General features: G+C 36.9%; 1 protein-coding gene across 1 annotated transcript in view; it reads right to left on the bottom strand.

Moving 5' to 3' along the window:
* LOC107705450 (DNA polymerase zeta catalytic subunit-like) overlaps window positions 1–16,826 on the bottom strand; it is an 85,761-nt gene that overhangs the window by 16,213 nt on the left and 52,722 nt on the right. Inside the window, exons 18-28 of the mRNA XM_016508754.1 lie at window positions 15,758–15,873; window positions 13,396–13,514; window positions 13,189–13,307; window positions 12,340–12,481; window positions 6,723–6,967; window positions 6,474–6,582; window positions 5,634–5,840; window positions 4,967–5,076; window positions 4,301–4,415; window positions 4,041–4,178; window positions 3,269–3,459 (exon numbers count right to left, since the gene is read on the bottom strand). Of these exons, the coding sequence (XP_016364240.1) occupies window positions 3,269–3,459; window positions 4,041–4,178; window positions 4,301–4,415; window positions 4,967–5,076; window positions 5,634–5,840; window positions 6,474–6,582; window positions 6,723–6,967; window positions 12,340–12,481; window positions 13,189–13,307; window positions 13,396–13,514; window positions 15,758–15,873 (1,611 nt within the window). The remainder of the gene's footprint in view (window positions 1–3,268; window positions 3,460–4,040; window positions 4,179–4,300; window positions 4,416–4,966; window positions 5,077–5,633; window positions 5,841–6,473; window positions 6,583–6,722; window positions 6,968–12,339; window positions 12,482–13,188; window positions 13,308–13,395; window positions 13,515–15,757; window positions 15,874–16,826) is intronic.

Below are 16,826 nucleotides of genomic sequence, written 5' to 3'. Positions count from 1 at the left end.
AGCGATTTTTTTTTTTTTTTTACTTCACTGCTACACGTGAATCACGCGTGACGTCTGGCTCGACACTTCACTGCCACACGTTATTTATGTGACATCTGCGTGACGTCTACATCACGTCTACGCCTCGTCTGCGTCTTAAAATGAATGGATTAAATAGCAAAAAAAAAAAAAAATTAAGACGTCAGTGAGACGTTCAGTGAGATGAGTGCATGTTGCAACATCATATTAAAGAATCCGTCCGAACGCCATAGTGGCGGTCAATGTGGATATTGTGGATGATTTCTTCTGTGTCATCACGTTCTATTAGTTCTACAGCTTCAGTTTCGGAACTTTCACGCTTAGTAACACATACAGCATACGCTTAGTTCCCTCACCACAGTGCAAACAGCCTTTCAAAAGAGAAACCCCTTTCAAACAGTGTCGCATTCCGAAAGTTGTTTAAGCGACATACCGGTATTGTGGTATTTTAAAAATTCATATCATAACAAAAATATTCGGTATGAACCGGTATACCGCCCAGCACTAATAAGAACTATTTCATGTCTTTTCATTTACAGTAGCATGAACCACGAGTAGTCGAGTAACTCGACAAGTATTTTTTAAATAAGAAATCAACTAGCGGAAATCAGTAGTCGTGCAACCCCTACTGAACAGAAGATGCTACCCTCTCCTCATTCCCCGTGTTATTAGGCACTTTTTCAACATGACAGTGACTCTTATACGAGTTAAACAGGATAGATGTGACAATTTGAACTTGAACTTGTACAACTCAATGCCAAGAAAAGTCAGAGAAGCATTCTTTAAGTTATGGACATACTACATTCTAGAACGTTACATAATGGTTGAATTTAATGGTTGGATATACAAAAAAGGTGTATTCCTTTTTGCAACCCTTCATTTAAGCAAAAATGCCTAATTTATTTATTTTACAGATGGGGTGGCATTTTCTATACTTTTTATTAAGTATATGTTTAAATTATATAATACGGTCATCTTTCCATGAATTTTAAAAGTGATACACAGAAATATATCTATGTTCAGAGGGGATATAGTCATTTATGCTGTGTACTGTTGAGATGAAATTTCATTTCACAATTACAGTGACCAAAATGATCAAGGTTATCAGTATTATTATTATGTGCTGGAAATGTTCAAAAAGTACTGATACATACAAATCATTCCAAGTTTTATATTGAAAACAATAAAATTAGTGAATAAACACACCTGTAAACTAAGCACTTTACTCAACCAAACCCATCATATATAAGATTCATCATATATAAGTTTTCCAGCTGAGCAGTCATTTGGGTGGCTCGCTAATGTATTAGATTTCTAAATTACAGAATTACAGTATATCAAAATTTGATGATTTCAACAATCCATGATTTTAACAATACTCCATGACCATGAGTAATTAATTATACACATGAAATCTCATTTCTTTTCCCAAATCCCCCCCGTGTCTCATCTAGGGGTGTTCAATTCCAATTACACTATTAATTTTTTCTCTGACACGTTGCCTTAAATTCCCCTTATTAAAACAACACACTTTTAGTGTGACTGTCCAAATTAGTCCAATTTAGTGCTGAAGTTACCTTGAAATGAGTAGCTATCAACGTTATCTAGCTGTTGCGATACCTAATTTCACAAAAGGAAAAGTCACGACAAACAGTCGTGGTTGGAATTAAATAAAACGAGGAAGAAGGTATTTTTCACAAATTCCCCCTCATTATAATGGTCGGGTGATGGTGCTAAACACACATGATCTTCGTCTTAAAAATCTGCTTGAACTGGAGTGTTAAAGATATTAAAAATAAATACAGTACATACAAAAAAAATAAAAAATACACTCATTGACTTGTTTATTCTTGATGTAAGGTTTTAGTGATTTAAGGTTAAAGATTATGAACAAGAAAAGGTTAACCATGGAAAACAAAATGTATATTTATTTATTGCATTAATATAAACTACAACTACCGACTCCAGATCTATTCCGAGTCAAGAAATCGACTTATTTAGAGTCGACTCCCCAACACTAGTCTCATCCACTCTTTTTTGCAACAAATTATTTTTAATAGATGTTTATTTCCTCATTTCCCTATACTCACATAATTTAATGTGGTGAAGTGGAAAAACGCTGTAGATCAGAAATATTTTACCTGTCAAAATAACAGAAATCAATTATATTATATATTTGTTTATGGTTTTCAAATTCTGTAAATATCCTGCAACGTACCCATCAAGTAAATTGTGCAAAATGTTTTATTCATGGGATTTATCTCTCCTCACTTTCAACTTTAACACAGTTTTTGCTTGTAAGGCAAGGTAAGGTATGTTAAGTTTACCTGCATAACACATTACACACTGGTAGCATTTAGCTTCATTTAGGCTTGGCGTTTATAATAAATGTTGTTTTCTAATAAATACAACCATAAATATATAATAAAATAACATATATGCTTTTATATTTTTTTTTATAAACAAAAAATTTCATTCTTGTTCTGAATAATGTTACATTTGAAAGATTTTTTTAGCAGTGAGGGGTACTACGTTTACATTGTTTAGAATGTTTCTAAATGGTAGATTTTATTTACCACTATTTTACATTACTCCTGAATGTAATAATAAAAATGCTACTTTTAGTACGCCAATGTGATTTCCCCTCTCACTTAACACACTTAAGTAGGGATGATAAAGACAAACAAAGATTTTGTCCATTCTTTTTAAAATTATTAATTTTCATTATTGCTTTGTCAATTTGAGTAAGATAACAATGGAAAACTCGAGTGATGCTAACCTCATCAAGGTGTGCTGTGCTCTCATACGTACTCCACTTGTGTTTACATATAGGGAAAATATGTCTGTAACAAGCATTAATGTGTTGGTAGGCAAAGGCAAACTAAACTCTAGTTCTGACCACATTTCTGGGGAATGCAAAAAAAACACACTACCTATGTCTACAGAGGTAAACGAACAGTGCCAAAATGAGCATTTCATCTAAATATTCTGCTGTAATCTCATACATAATACAGTGTAGTTATTGGATGAAAACTCTACCTTCTCTTGAATAAAGTGTAGAAATGCTCAGAATCTAAATGACAGATGCGCACTTTACCTCAATTACAACACAACTTCTTCCCATAATAATAAACATAAGTGCCATAACTGTCTTCCATAACCTGTAAATCTCTCTTAATATCTCAGTTTTAATCTCAGATGACATCCATACTTGGCACTGACCCACCTTTTCAAACACACACTTACTCACCTGGTGAGTTCCAGAGCAGGGACACAGGCCCCTGGTCGGTACGATCCGCTGCCACGGTACTCTTTGGCAAAAATGAGGTCCTGCATGCTGGCTTTGGCCTCTAGCACCTTCGCACACTGCCGCTGCACATACTGCTTCACCTGGCTGATGTCACGTGACTCAAAAAGCAGCTTCAGAGATCGCTCCAGAATCTAACATAATAGAATTTCCTTCATTAACCTCAACTGCCCCCTGGCTGAGAAACACTGCATTACAACTGCAATGTGAATGACAGGTGGAGCAGGATTTATCAAGTGATTGGGCAAAAAGGAAATAATAATTTTGGAATGCTAGTTACCTTGGCAACAGCAGGGCAGCCATCACGACGTACAGTTTCAATGCCTTTGGCGTCAAAGACTGGGTTTTTCTGATCCAAGCTCTCATACATGTATCCAACATAACGCTTCTTTGTCTGTAACACGCATGGGAGGTACACCTACCCAAACACACAAGAACGCAGAGTCACAAAATTGGAATACAGCAATCATATGGCTTAAAAGAGCTCCCCTTCAAAACAAAAAACAGAGTACACTTATAGACACAAACCACTTCACAAACCTTCTCAAACTTCAATTTGACAGGTTTAGGGTTGGTAGCAGTGACAGCCTCTGCAATTTCATTACCAATCTTAAATAGAAACACTGCATTACAACTGCAATGTGAATGACAGGTGGAGCAGGATTTATCAAGTGATTGGGCAAAAAGGAAATAATAATTTTGGAATGCTAGTTACCTTGGCAACAGCAGGGCAGCCATCACGACGTACAGTTTCAATGCCTTTGGCGTCAAAGACTGGGTTTTTCTGATCCAAGCTCTCATACATGTATCCAACATAACGCTTCTTTGTCTGTAACACGCATGGGAGGTACACCTACCCAAACACACAAGAACGCAGAGTCACAAAATTGGAATACAGCAATCATATGGCTTAAAAGAGCTCCCCTTCAAAACAAAAAACAGAGTACACTTATAGACACAAACCACTTCACAAACCTTCTCAAACTTCAATTTGACAGGTTTAGGGTTGGTAGCAGTGACAGCCTCTGCAATTTCATTACCAATCTTAAATGCCTGTTCCTTGGTTGCTCCTTTCAACAACACAAACATACTAAAAAAGAGAAATGGACAGGTATCAGAGACAGTATAACAGTGTACTAAGCAGGCACAAAACAACAAATTTCCACTGACAAGCAATTTGTCTGTTCACACTGAACACAAAACAACTGCACAACAAAACAGCCAATGAGAACATTTTGATGTTTATGTTAATAGTGTCTATTCATTTATGAACACTGTTATATTATATATTATATTAACTTGACACTGAGTTTTTAGGGAACACTCTCACATACCAGACAGAGCAGGAATTTCATAAAAATCAATCAGAAGGCAGCATAAATTTTAAAACTGAACTGCATTTGGCCCACCACAACAATGAACAAAGTTTCATAGGGAGGCAGTGCCTCAACAGCACTATTCTTGGCTAATTCATCTAGTAATATTATAATGCTTACCTATCATGTAAGAAAAAGGTCTGTAAACCAGACTGAATGAGTCAAAGTGGAGGAAATTAACTAATAAAATAAATTAACACACCTGCTTGGTCAAGATCACATCTACATTGAAATGAACTAATTCATCCAGTTTTTATTTCTCTACCTGTCTGTATCTCCGTAGACAACACGTGCTCCCCACTTCTTTGTGTCATTGACCATCTTTATGGCTCTCTCCAAAGTCTCTCGGGCCTTGTGCACAATGCTGTCACCTACCTGGTGTGTGAGGAGAGAGACAGAATATGTTCTCTGGTTTCTTTGGCAACATAGTAATCATACACACAAACTGCATTAGGTCACCATTTGATGTTCAATGTAAAATCTGGGTCTTAAAGTAAAGACATGGTTTTAAATTATATATTTAGTCAATAGCAAACTGTGCATACAACACTGCTGCATACCAATTTAGAAAGACTGTCCCTTCCTGTCAAACATCAAGGGTATACCTAAAATTATTTATCATACATAAGCATTCAAAAACCAAAATCAGCTACACTTTAGATTAGGGAACACTATTCACTATTAACTAGTGTTCAGTCTGTAAAAGTTTATTGAATTTAGCAGCCAAAAACCTACTGGCCAAAAGCTAATTTTAAATCAAAACTTTTTAAAAGGCGATAAGGCTATTTATTTTGCCATCATAACAATTACTGGTTACATGGTTAGTTGTTTTTTCTTTCTGCCTGTAATCAAATATTTCATGCGGCTCATTTCTGGGTTGCAACCATTCTGTTTAGAACCACTGATTTAAAATGTAAAGTTAGAGTATGTACCTCAACGCTTGGCATACGTCCTGAGAAGTTGGCAGAAGTGTAACCAAATGTGACATTAGCAATAAGTTTAAGGCCAAGCTGCCTGGCATCCAGCAGGCGTAATAGAGCTTTGTCATGTTTGTACGCCTTCATGGACTGCTTCACCATGATCCTCGTCTTCAAGATCTCCTCCAGCATACTTGGCAGGACACCCTTCCGCACTGATGACTGAACACACAGAGACTTTGAGTTGAGCTGACTTGGACACAGGCATTGTATGAAGGATATTATTGTAAAATTTACAGTTTTTGCTCTAAAATCTGGCTGGATGAAATAAGTTCAAAGCAAAAACAAAAAAGGCAAATCGAATGTGAATGCACATCTGTTGAAGTTTATATCACTGCATTATATCAATTTCTGTTCATAGAATCACCTTCATGCTGCTTGGTAACCAAAAGCAGAAGAAACATCAACAATGATATTAGCTACATTATTTTAATTATTAATTGATCCCTGGTGTTAATTATCATATTCTTGTGGCTACTGTTTTATAACAGCAATAAGTCATAAGGAAATGTTGGTTGTTTGTCATTGAGCTCTTGTCGATATCCATAAACCTGTGACAATTTTTGAGAAGCTGATACAGTCACACTTTTGGAAACCTGTTTCACATGCTATTTTTCACAAATAGTAGGCAGTACAGTATACAGTACACAGCAAGGATTCAAGCTACAGTACAGTAATATTCCATTTCAACTACTCACAACCAAATTAAATGGCTCATCACATTCCATTTAAGGATCACATAAAAGTAGGTATTTAAATGAAAGAGATTAATTGGCAGTGTATTCTTAGAACTACCTTAACAAATGTGACACCATTGGGAGAAATGGTGATGTCATTTCTGAGCTGGTAAAGGAGGTCAGGAGGGACTCTGAGAGATGTACAACCAAACCTGAACTCATCACACCTGAGAGAGTGAGAGAGTGGAAGAGATAAACACTAATGAACCACAAAACAGATACTGTGGATATATAGAAATACTGCATTAATATACGCTACAACTCTAGATCTAATGTAGGTTTACTCTAAATCCAAAAGCATGCTTACGTTCCAAGATTCTCAACACGTCCAAGGCAGGTGGAGAAACAGTAATTGTAGGCAATAACGATGGATGGATACAGTGACTGGAAATCCAACACAATAACAGAGTTGCTATAGAAACACGACTCTGGCTCCATGACGAGCGGAATGCACTGTGGGGCTCTTTGCTGGGCACGCTGCTGTGTGCTTGGAGTCACTGGGATGTAATTCATTGGTTTTGCAATCCTTAACATCATTGATTCCACACGGTACTGCAATAAGAGAAAGATTGACTACCAACACAAAACTGCGAAAAAGTATTTATGAATCTAATCATTAAAAACTTTAATATAACATACATCTGTGAATCTCTCTTTTTCAAGAATTAGAGTACTAGATCTCATTCACATGTGTACTGACAAATTGGTGCGTGAAATCAGTTCAAACGTTTTCACAAAAAGATCAATTATATAATAATCGTATAATGATGAATTATAATTTTTATGTATAGTTCAGATTAAATGTATATATTATAATATGTTTCTTCATGTACAGTGAAAGAGCTGCTATTGCTCGAGCTGCGAGGTTTTCTGAATAACAACACAGATATACGCATATGTACAGCTGTCTAATGACAAGTCTATAATCTGGGGCTGTATTAAAAGGTGTTTATTGTGAATTTTGCATAAATATTGGTGAAAAGTTCTCCTGTACGTACAAATAAGAAATAATCCGTGCAATTATTAGTGAATGAGACCCAATGTTTTTTTTTAATACTTGATCAATAACTTGGCACATATCCTATCAATACACATTGTACTAGGTCTCTAACAGACTTATGACAAACGAAAATGTGTTCTAAAATTGGCTCAAAATATCAAATATGTCTGATTCTTCAGCTAGATGGAATCATGGCCTAAAGTTTAGAAAAAAAATCAGCTGTCGGTGCCCACTATGTGATTTTCTATGACTCCCCAATATCTGCAGACTGATTTTTGTCAACTAGTGTTGACTCCTCCAGACTGCAAATAAGGCCAAAAGTCATGTTGTGTATTCTAGCCTTCACTTCCAAACAAGTGGTTCTTCTTAAGAACCAGTTCTTACTGAATTTATCAAAATGACATTTCAACCTCAAGTCATTACTTTTGGTTATAACTCTAAACAAACTAAAAACTGTTACTGTGTCATATTATATTTAACACTTCAATCAGTATAATCACTAATATGAAAACATTTAGTGTCACTTTTATTCATTATGCATTCAGGGTGACTGTGCCAAAGACTTTGACAATGTTACCAAAAAACAACAAAAACACACACACACACACACACACACACACAGTATTTCAAATAAATGCTGTTATTTTTTTCATTCATTGTAATTCAAGAATCCTGAAAAAAAAAATACATCACGGTTTTCACAAAAATATTACATAGCACAACTGTTTTTTAACATTAATAAGTATAAAAGTATAAATATTAAAAATGGAAAAATAATTCGTATAAAATTCAAGGCATTAATGTTTGTCTACAAGACCACCACTGGCTTTGCACCCCTTTACCTAAATTCATTACTTCAGAGTTATGTGCCTCTAGAAGCTTGCGTTCTGCAAGTGAACATCGCTTTATTGTGCCATCCCAAAGAGGCACAAAATCACTTTCACTGACTTTTACATTAACTGTTCCCTCCTGGTGGAATGACCTGCCCAACTCAGTCTTCAAGAATCGGCTAAAAACACATCTCTTCCATCTTTATTTGACCCTCTAACTCTAGCACTCTCTATTCTAATTCTATTCTTCAATTCTATTCTATAAAAAACTGCTTGTTTTCTTTAAAAAAAAAAACTAACACTAGCTTCTCTATTCTTTTTTAATTCTACCTGTTTTCTTTTCATTTATTATACAACTAACAAAAAAGGCCTCTAACACTAGCTTGCTCTATTCTTGTTCTATTCGTTTTCTTTTAATTTATTATATAATTTAAAAAAAACTTGCTATGTGTACTGCGTTAGGCTAACTGAGACGTATTATAGCACTGACTTGCATATCATTGCTCTTTTGTTGATTTTGATTGCTTCCATTGTCCTCATTTGTAAGTCGCTTTGGATAAAAGCGTCTGCTAAATGACTAAATGTAAATGTAAAAGTGACTATGATCAGCCACTGATGGTCATGACACGTGAAATCCACAGGATGCTTGCGTGTTTCACGCTCAGTTTGGCTGCCTTTTTTTTTTTAACTGTCAGTAACATGCTCGTCTCAATGACAAGCAATACTAATGTTGTTCTGAGAGGATCGATCCTCGCATAAAAAAATTTATAAAAATTGTCTTAACTGGTAATTGAAATTTAGAAAATTGTGAAAATGAAAGCGCAAAATAAACTTACTAGAGAAAAAAAATAACTCCAAAACATTACTATATTAGTATATACAACAAACTTGAATTAAGTTTATTTAAAATAATTTTTTTAAAGCAGTTTATGCCTATTAAATGTTAAAAAATTACACTGAACAAAATTATAAACGCAACACTTTTGTTTTTGCCCCCATTTTTCATGAGCTGAACTCAAAGATCTAAGACTTTTTCTATGTACACAAAAGGCCTATTTCTCTCAAATATTGTTCACAAATCTGTCGAAATCTGTGTTAGTGAGCACTTCTCCTTTGCCGAGATAATCCATCAACCTCACAGGTGTGGCATATCAAGAAGCTGATTAGACAGCATGATTATTGCAAAGGTGTGCCTTAGGCTGGCCACAATAAAAGGCCACTCTAAAATGTGCAGTTTTACTGTATTGGGGGGTCCGGGGGGGTCCGAAAACCAGTCAGTATCAGGTGTGACCACCATTTGCCTCACGCAGTACAACACATCTCCTTCGCATAGAGTTGATCAGGTTGTTGATTGTGGCCTGTGGAATGTTGGTCCACTCCTCTTCAATGGCTGTGCAAAGTTGCTGGATATTGGCAGGAACTGGAACACGCTGTCGTATACGCCGATCCAGAGCATCCCAAACATGCTCAATGGGTGACATGTCCGGTGAGTATGCTGGCCATGCAAGAACTGGGATGTTTTCAGCTTCCAGGAATTGTGTACAGATCCTTGCAACATGGGGCAGTGCATTATCATGCTGCAACATGAGGTGATGGTCGTGGATGAATGACACAACAATGGGCCTCAGGATCTCGTCACGGTATCTCTGTGCATTCAAAATGCCATCAATAAAATGCACCTGTGTTCGTTGTCCATAACATACGCCTGCCCATACCATAACCCCACCGCCACCATGGGCCACTCGATCCACAACGTTGACATCAGCAAACCGCTCACCCACACGACGCCATACACGCTGTCTGCCATCTGCCCTGTACAGTGAAAACCGGGATTCATCCGTGAAGAGAACACCTCTCCAAAGTGCCAGACACCATCGAATGTGAGCATTTGCCCACTCAAGTCGGTTACGACGACGAACTGCAGTCAGGTCGAGACCCCGATGAGGACGACGAGCATGCAGATGAGCTTCCCTGAGACGGTTTCTGACAGTTTGTGCAGAAATTCTTTGGTTATGCAAACCGATTGTTGCAGCAGCTGTCCGGGTGGCTGGTCTCAGACGATCTTGGAGGTGAAGATGCTGGATGTGGAGGTCCTGGGCTGGTGTGGTTACACGTGGTCTGCGGTTGTGAGGCCGGTTGGATGTACTGCCAAATTCTCTGAAACGCCTTTGGAGACAGCTTATGGTAGAGAAATGAACATTAAATTCACGGGCAACAGCTCTGGTGGACATTCCTGCAGTCAGCATGCCAATTGCACGCTCCCTCAAAACTTGCGACATCTGTGGCATTGTGCTGTGTGATAAAACTGCACATTTTAGAGTGGCCTTTTATTGTGGCCAGCCTAAGGCACACCTGTGCAATAATCATGCTGTCTAATCAGCATCTTGATATGCCACACCTGTTGTGGCCAGTCTAAGGCACACCTGTGCAATAATCATGTTGTCTAATCAGCATCTTGATATGCCTCACCTGTGAGGTGGATGGATTATCTTGGCAAAGGAGAAGTGCTCACTAACACAGATTTCGACAGATTTGTGAACAATATTTGAGAGAAATAGGCCTTTTGTGTACATAGAAAAAGTCTTAGATCTTTGAGTTCAGCTCATGAAAAATGGGGGCAAAAACAAAAGTGTTGCGTTTATAATTTTGTTCAGTGTATATCACAAATTTTACAGTAATGTTGAATGGGAATATTCACTCATTTAATTCCCAGAAATCGATAAAAAAAAAAAAATCTAACATCAGTATAAGTATTATTATTTGGTTAAAAGATGCTATTAAATAAATATATAAAATATACCATCTTTATGTTCAATGATACAAAGTGTTATGTGCAATTTATTACAGAAATGCGCAATTAGTTACATTTTTATCAATTGACAGCATTAATATTATACACTGCCAAGCTAGCTAAAATAAAAGACGCTGTCTGAATTTAAATAAGCAAATACTCTTTAGACTTAAATAAGTAAATAATTTTAGGATTAAATCATTATTGCAGTGATTAATACATTTCTAGCATGTTGTATGTTTGGCAACAATTCTTTTAACCCTAAGTGATGCAGTGAGTAGATTTTAATTTCTTCAACAACCATGTTGGAAGATGTACCCATGTACATATTCCAGGATAAAAATGACAAAGATTCATCAGCCTTAAATTGTGAAAGATTGGCCACCACAGACTCCTGCTCCTAAACAGCACCTAAATTGCAACATGTTGTTTGGGAGGGATTCAAGACTAAATCCTCTGCTCTCATCCAAAAACAAACTCCAGCATATGCCAGACACTACTAGAACTTCAAATGGGACAGGATTCTATGGTCAGATGAAACTCAGAAAGGAGTTTTTTGGCATACATAATATGGATTTAAAACGATACACAGGGATACAATTCTCCATGCCCATGGTTTAATATACTGCTGGACCTTCAATGCAGTGGGCCTGTTTTTCTCATGGAGGTCCTGGACATCTTGTTCAGATACATAGCATCATGGATTCTATCAAATACCAACAGATAAAAAAAAAATTCCAAAACCTCACTGCCTCTGCTACAAATCTTATAATGAGCCATGGCTGGGTCTTCCGTCTGGACAGTGATCCAAAACACACATCAAACACAAAAATGAGTCACTGAACACAAAATGAAGGTTCTGCCATGGCCATCCCATTTCCCTGACCTGATCCTTATAGAAAATTAGTAGGGTGAACTGAAGAGGAGCGGCACCAACATGGACTTGGGAATTGGAAGGATCTGGAAATATTTTGTATGGAACACCTTGCCAGGGGTTCTCCAACCACATCAGGCATTATAAGAGAAGATCTTGGCAAATGGAAGTCGCAAAAAGTGGCAAATAACTGTGCATTGGATAAAAACATTTCATAATGAGATTTTCCCATCATTTTCAATCGTTTTACTTCAATGAAAAGTTAGACTTTTGTAGAATCTTTTAATGAAATATAAAAAGGACACACAATGCAGATTTATTTATTTAAGACTTCTTTGCTCATATTTACCAATTTTGATCTCAATTGTATATTGTGATCGGACAGAGAGCTAAAGGCATCTGTGTGACAGGTTTCAGATGGATGTTTACCTGTGACCCCCTGGTTAGCACGTGGTAGAACTGGATTCCAAACACGCGTGCCAGCTCACTTGTCCTGCCGATAATATCCTGCTGCTGGAGCAACTGGACTGTGCCACGCACACGGCTCACATAATGATCCACCACTTTCCACCTGACCCAAACAACAGAACACACACACAAAATGTAATAAACAGTATGTTGTTTGTATGACCAGAAAATATCACATACATAGTGACAGTACAAAAATTATATCAAATAAATGCAATGACCTTTAACATTTATTTTCAACATGATATTAAGTCATAAAACAACACATATTTGAGAAGAAAACTTGAGGGGGGGGGGGATTTTTGCCTTTTTATTGTGATAGGGCAGTATGATGACAAAAAGCAAAGTGGGAGAGAGAGGGGGATGGGATTGGGAAAGGTCAGCGAACCAGGACTCGATCCCAGGACGCCCAAAGCTGCTATATGTAGGCGTGCTGCCCACGAGGCTATCTGCGCCAACATTAATATTTTTATATGTTGTTTTGGTTGCTGTTTTATGCATTATTCTAACAAAATTTAGTAGCGTTTATTAAAGAACATTTTTAGATAGTATTTCTGTTTTGTAGCAAAATTAAGACAAACATATGTAAGTTAATTATTTGCAGTGCATTGTTAAATGCTAAACATTTCACATACTTTTAGCTGGTACCATACAGTATACAGTATATGGTACAATATGCAGTAATCAGTATGCTAGTATTCAATTCTGAATTTAACTATTTGAAAGATGAACGAAGCAATGATATTCATAGGAACAACCCTGCAACAAGACCAGTAATAGGCATCTGACAGATGTGAGAACAATTCCCACCTGTGCAGGTGTGTGTTGTGGTCAAACCAGTCAGAGAGCGTGCGATGGCTGTAGAGAGGAAAGCGCTGATGCAGGAGGTGGAAAGCCACATTCTCAAAAGTGTAGTTATTCAATGCAGCCTGAAAACATACATGAAGCACTTGATAAAACACTCTCAGATAAACAGTGTTAGCTCTGGCATTCTTGGGGTATGAATTTCAAGGGAACCTCAGTCTTCATAATCCTCCACATGTTGAGGACAACACGTCCAACAATATGGATTTCCGTCATAGTGTCTGCACCATATTCATCTTTCTCTGCCATGAACCGATTTTCTTTTGCATCTCCTGTTAAAGTAATGACATCAAATACAACATTTGAGAAATGGGATAAGAAAAAAATTACACAAATTTGGCAGAAGACCTGGCCTGCCTCAACTCCACAAAATATGTTTTTTTAAAGGTGACATATCATTAAAATCTGACCTTTCCAGGTTTTAAGTGCTATAATCAGGTCCCCAGTGCATCTACCAACCAAGGAAACGTGAAAAAGATTAACCCAGTAACTTTGTTTTGGTAAGCCTTTTTCTGCAAGTGTCTGAAAAAACGAACACGTCTGATTTCGCTCCCTTGGTGACGTTGCAAAGGGATCTCATTATGATATTACCGCCCCTTAATCTGTGAGTTTCCACCCACCATGGCACCGTCATTTTGATTTCGCAAGCGACAACAGTGTACCGGCTCTAATGCAATGGCGAAAGTTTGAGCAAAACATGCTAACTGTTCTATCTATGGCTACACAGAACACTATTTAGAGTCCCAGCCTCAGAGGAGACAAGAGAGCAGATGATTTATTGATTTATTTACTGTATATTACGCTACTGCCACACAGATCTAAAATAAACATGCGATTTATTTCCCAGCTGTTTACCTTCACAGACATAACCGACTGTTTTTTGTAACTCGTGTGTGTTTTTAACGTAAACTTGTGTGTGAATGAGAACTTAGTTTAGTACTCACATGCTATGACAGCCGCTTTCTGTACATGTGCTTCGGATGTGTGCGCTCAGAAAACCGTATATCATAAGTTTAAACTAATATGGTTTAAAACGCATGATTTCAGCGCGATAAACATGATAATCAGAAACAAACCAGATGTTTTTAGCAGGTACGAGCTGTAATGGTGCAGCTCTATTCAGAAAAAGGGGGCGGGAAGCAGCAGCTCATTTGCATTTCTGCTTCCACTCAAAATAGGCATTTTCAAAATGATATAATAAATGATCTGTGGGGTATTTTCAGGTGAAACTTCACAGACACATTCTGGGGACACCAGAGACTTATATTACATATTGTAAAAAGGGGCATAATATGTCTCCTTTAATGAAATTATACTGTAAATATAAAACTAAAACCTTTAGTATGTCTTAATGAGTGAGTAATTCATTCATTCAATTTATTTGAATGGCTGATGCATTCAGAAACAAACCAAGTGACTGTCTGTATGAATGGGTCACTGAATCATTGGCCCACTCAATTCATTAAGAAAAAAAAAATTTAGTATTAAAAGCTGTGTGTTGCTTAGAAAGGCACAACAGGGGCCCGTTCTTCGTACGTCGCTAACTCAGTTAGCTGTGGTCAAGTTTTTCGTCAGGTGTCTTTTTTAATTATATGATGTCATTACGTTGCTGTCTTGCCGCCAGCCAATCGCTGCATTGCTAATCGTGGTTTCGAGTATCGATACATAGCCCCTTTTAAATCAACCCATGAACGAGCAATTATCTCAAAAAGTTGTGGGATAGTGGAATAAAAGGAAGGCATCTTTACCAGATACAGGGGTGTGTAGGTGAAGAGAGTATAAGATGTGGGAGTAGGAAGAAAGATGTTATTATAAAAAGAATGAGGATTGGACATTCAGCTTTAAATCTCAATTTACACAAAATAGGGAAGCATGAAAATGGAAGATGTGATAAATGTGGGAATCCAGAAACAGTAAAGCACATTCTTCTAGAATGCGATGCGTATGAAAGAGAAAGAAATCAACTTTATCATAAATTAAGTTTGATGGGACATGATAAAGTATCACTCAAGATGTTACTAGGGAATAGCCAAATGCAATCAAGAATTAAAGAAGAAGTGTTCAATTATCTAAAAAAGACAGGAAATATGGAAAGAATATAAATTGTAATTGTGGTATATATATATAAAATAATCTTTTTTTTTCTTTTTTTTTAAATATATATCCTTCTCTCTACCAAATCTGTTCACTCCACACTCCAGATCAGTAGGTGGCGGTAATGCACCTTTAAGTTGGTTTGCCAAAACCGCCAATAAACATCAGAAGAAGAAGAAGAAGAAGCAATTATCTCAGATAACTCAATCCAGCCATACTAATCATCAACAACAGGTGCGTTCGAAGAACCGAATTAGCCAGATCCTGATTAGCGCGATGATATCATCTCGGATGTAATAAGCGACGTACGAAGAACGGGCCCCAGTTCTGCTATGGCCTTGTTTGGAACTATTTCTGATGGTGAAATTAAGCAAAAACAGGAAATAAACAGGTACACTACTGCTAAATGAGCTAACCTTACCTGGCACACGGGAGAGTTGCTGGCACAGATCTACACCGAGCGTTGATGCACGTTGTAGTAGGTACCCCCAAGAGTGCATTTGGACCTCATATCCAACCAGAATGTCTGGGTCATACCTAATGGCGGTGGGGTTGGTGAGTTCATGAGTTTATTTGCTGTACTGGGTGTATAGCTTATCATCATCATTATCATCATCATCATAATTCAGTAAAAACATACTCACCCTAATATTTTTTAAACCAGTGTGCTGTTTTTTTTTCTTCTGTTGAACACAAAATGAGAATACTATTTTTGGACTCTATTGTGTGTTGTCTATAGTCTTTAAGTTTATATTTACAGCTCATTATCGCCCCACCTCCCAAAGTTTAATTTGAGTGCAACTCCTGAATGGTAGATATATTCAGTGACTTTTTGTCCTGTTTGGTGCATTATAGAATGGTCACAATGACTTATTATTATTATTATTATTATTATTATTATTATTATTGTAGAGAAGAGCTACTTCAAACTTTCACTTTTGTGTTCAACAGGGGAAAAAAAATACCATATAAGTTCAGAACTTCAAAAATAAAAATTTGACAATTTTCATTTTTGGGTGAACTATTTCTTTAACATTTAAATAAAGATTTGACCAATATCAGCATATACAAGTTAATTTTATACATAAGGAATAAATGACGACAGGCTGCTGAATTATTCCACTTTTTCTATGGTTACCACACCTCAAGACATTGTTCAGATGTTGTATTTCAAGACAATTATCAGATTTTTGTCCTTAAAATACTGTAAGTAGGATTAATTTCTTATGCATCTCATTCAATGTCTCCATTGCTAATTCCAAAACGGCATTTTAGATTAGGGCTGCACGATAAATCGCATGCGATATTTAACGCGCATCTTGTCAGAAAGCCGGTTCTGTAATCAGCGGTAAATCTCCATCACGTGCGTGCTTTCACACTGAGCAGCATTAAAGGGTTAGTTCACCCAAAAATGAAAATTAGCCCATAAATTACTCACCCTCAAGTCATCCTAGATGTATATGACTTTCTTCTTTCAGACGAATCCAGTC

The sequence above is a fragment of the Sinocyclocheilus rhinocerous genome, unplaced genomic scaffold (assembly GCF_001515625.1).
Source record: "Sinocyclocheilus rhinocerous isolate Xijiao unplaced genomic scaffold, SAMN03320098_v1.1 scaffold1856, whole genome shotgun sequence".
Taxonomy (NCBI): Eukaryota; Metazoa; Chordata; class Actinopteri; order Cypriniformes; family Cyprinidae; genus Sinocyclocheilus; species Sinocyclocheilus rhinocerous.
The sequence above is the reverse complement of the archived record's forward strand: the minus strand, read 5'-3'. Positions and strand labels throughout refer to the sequence as shown.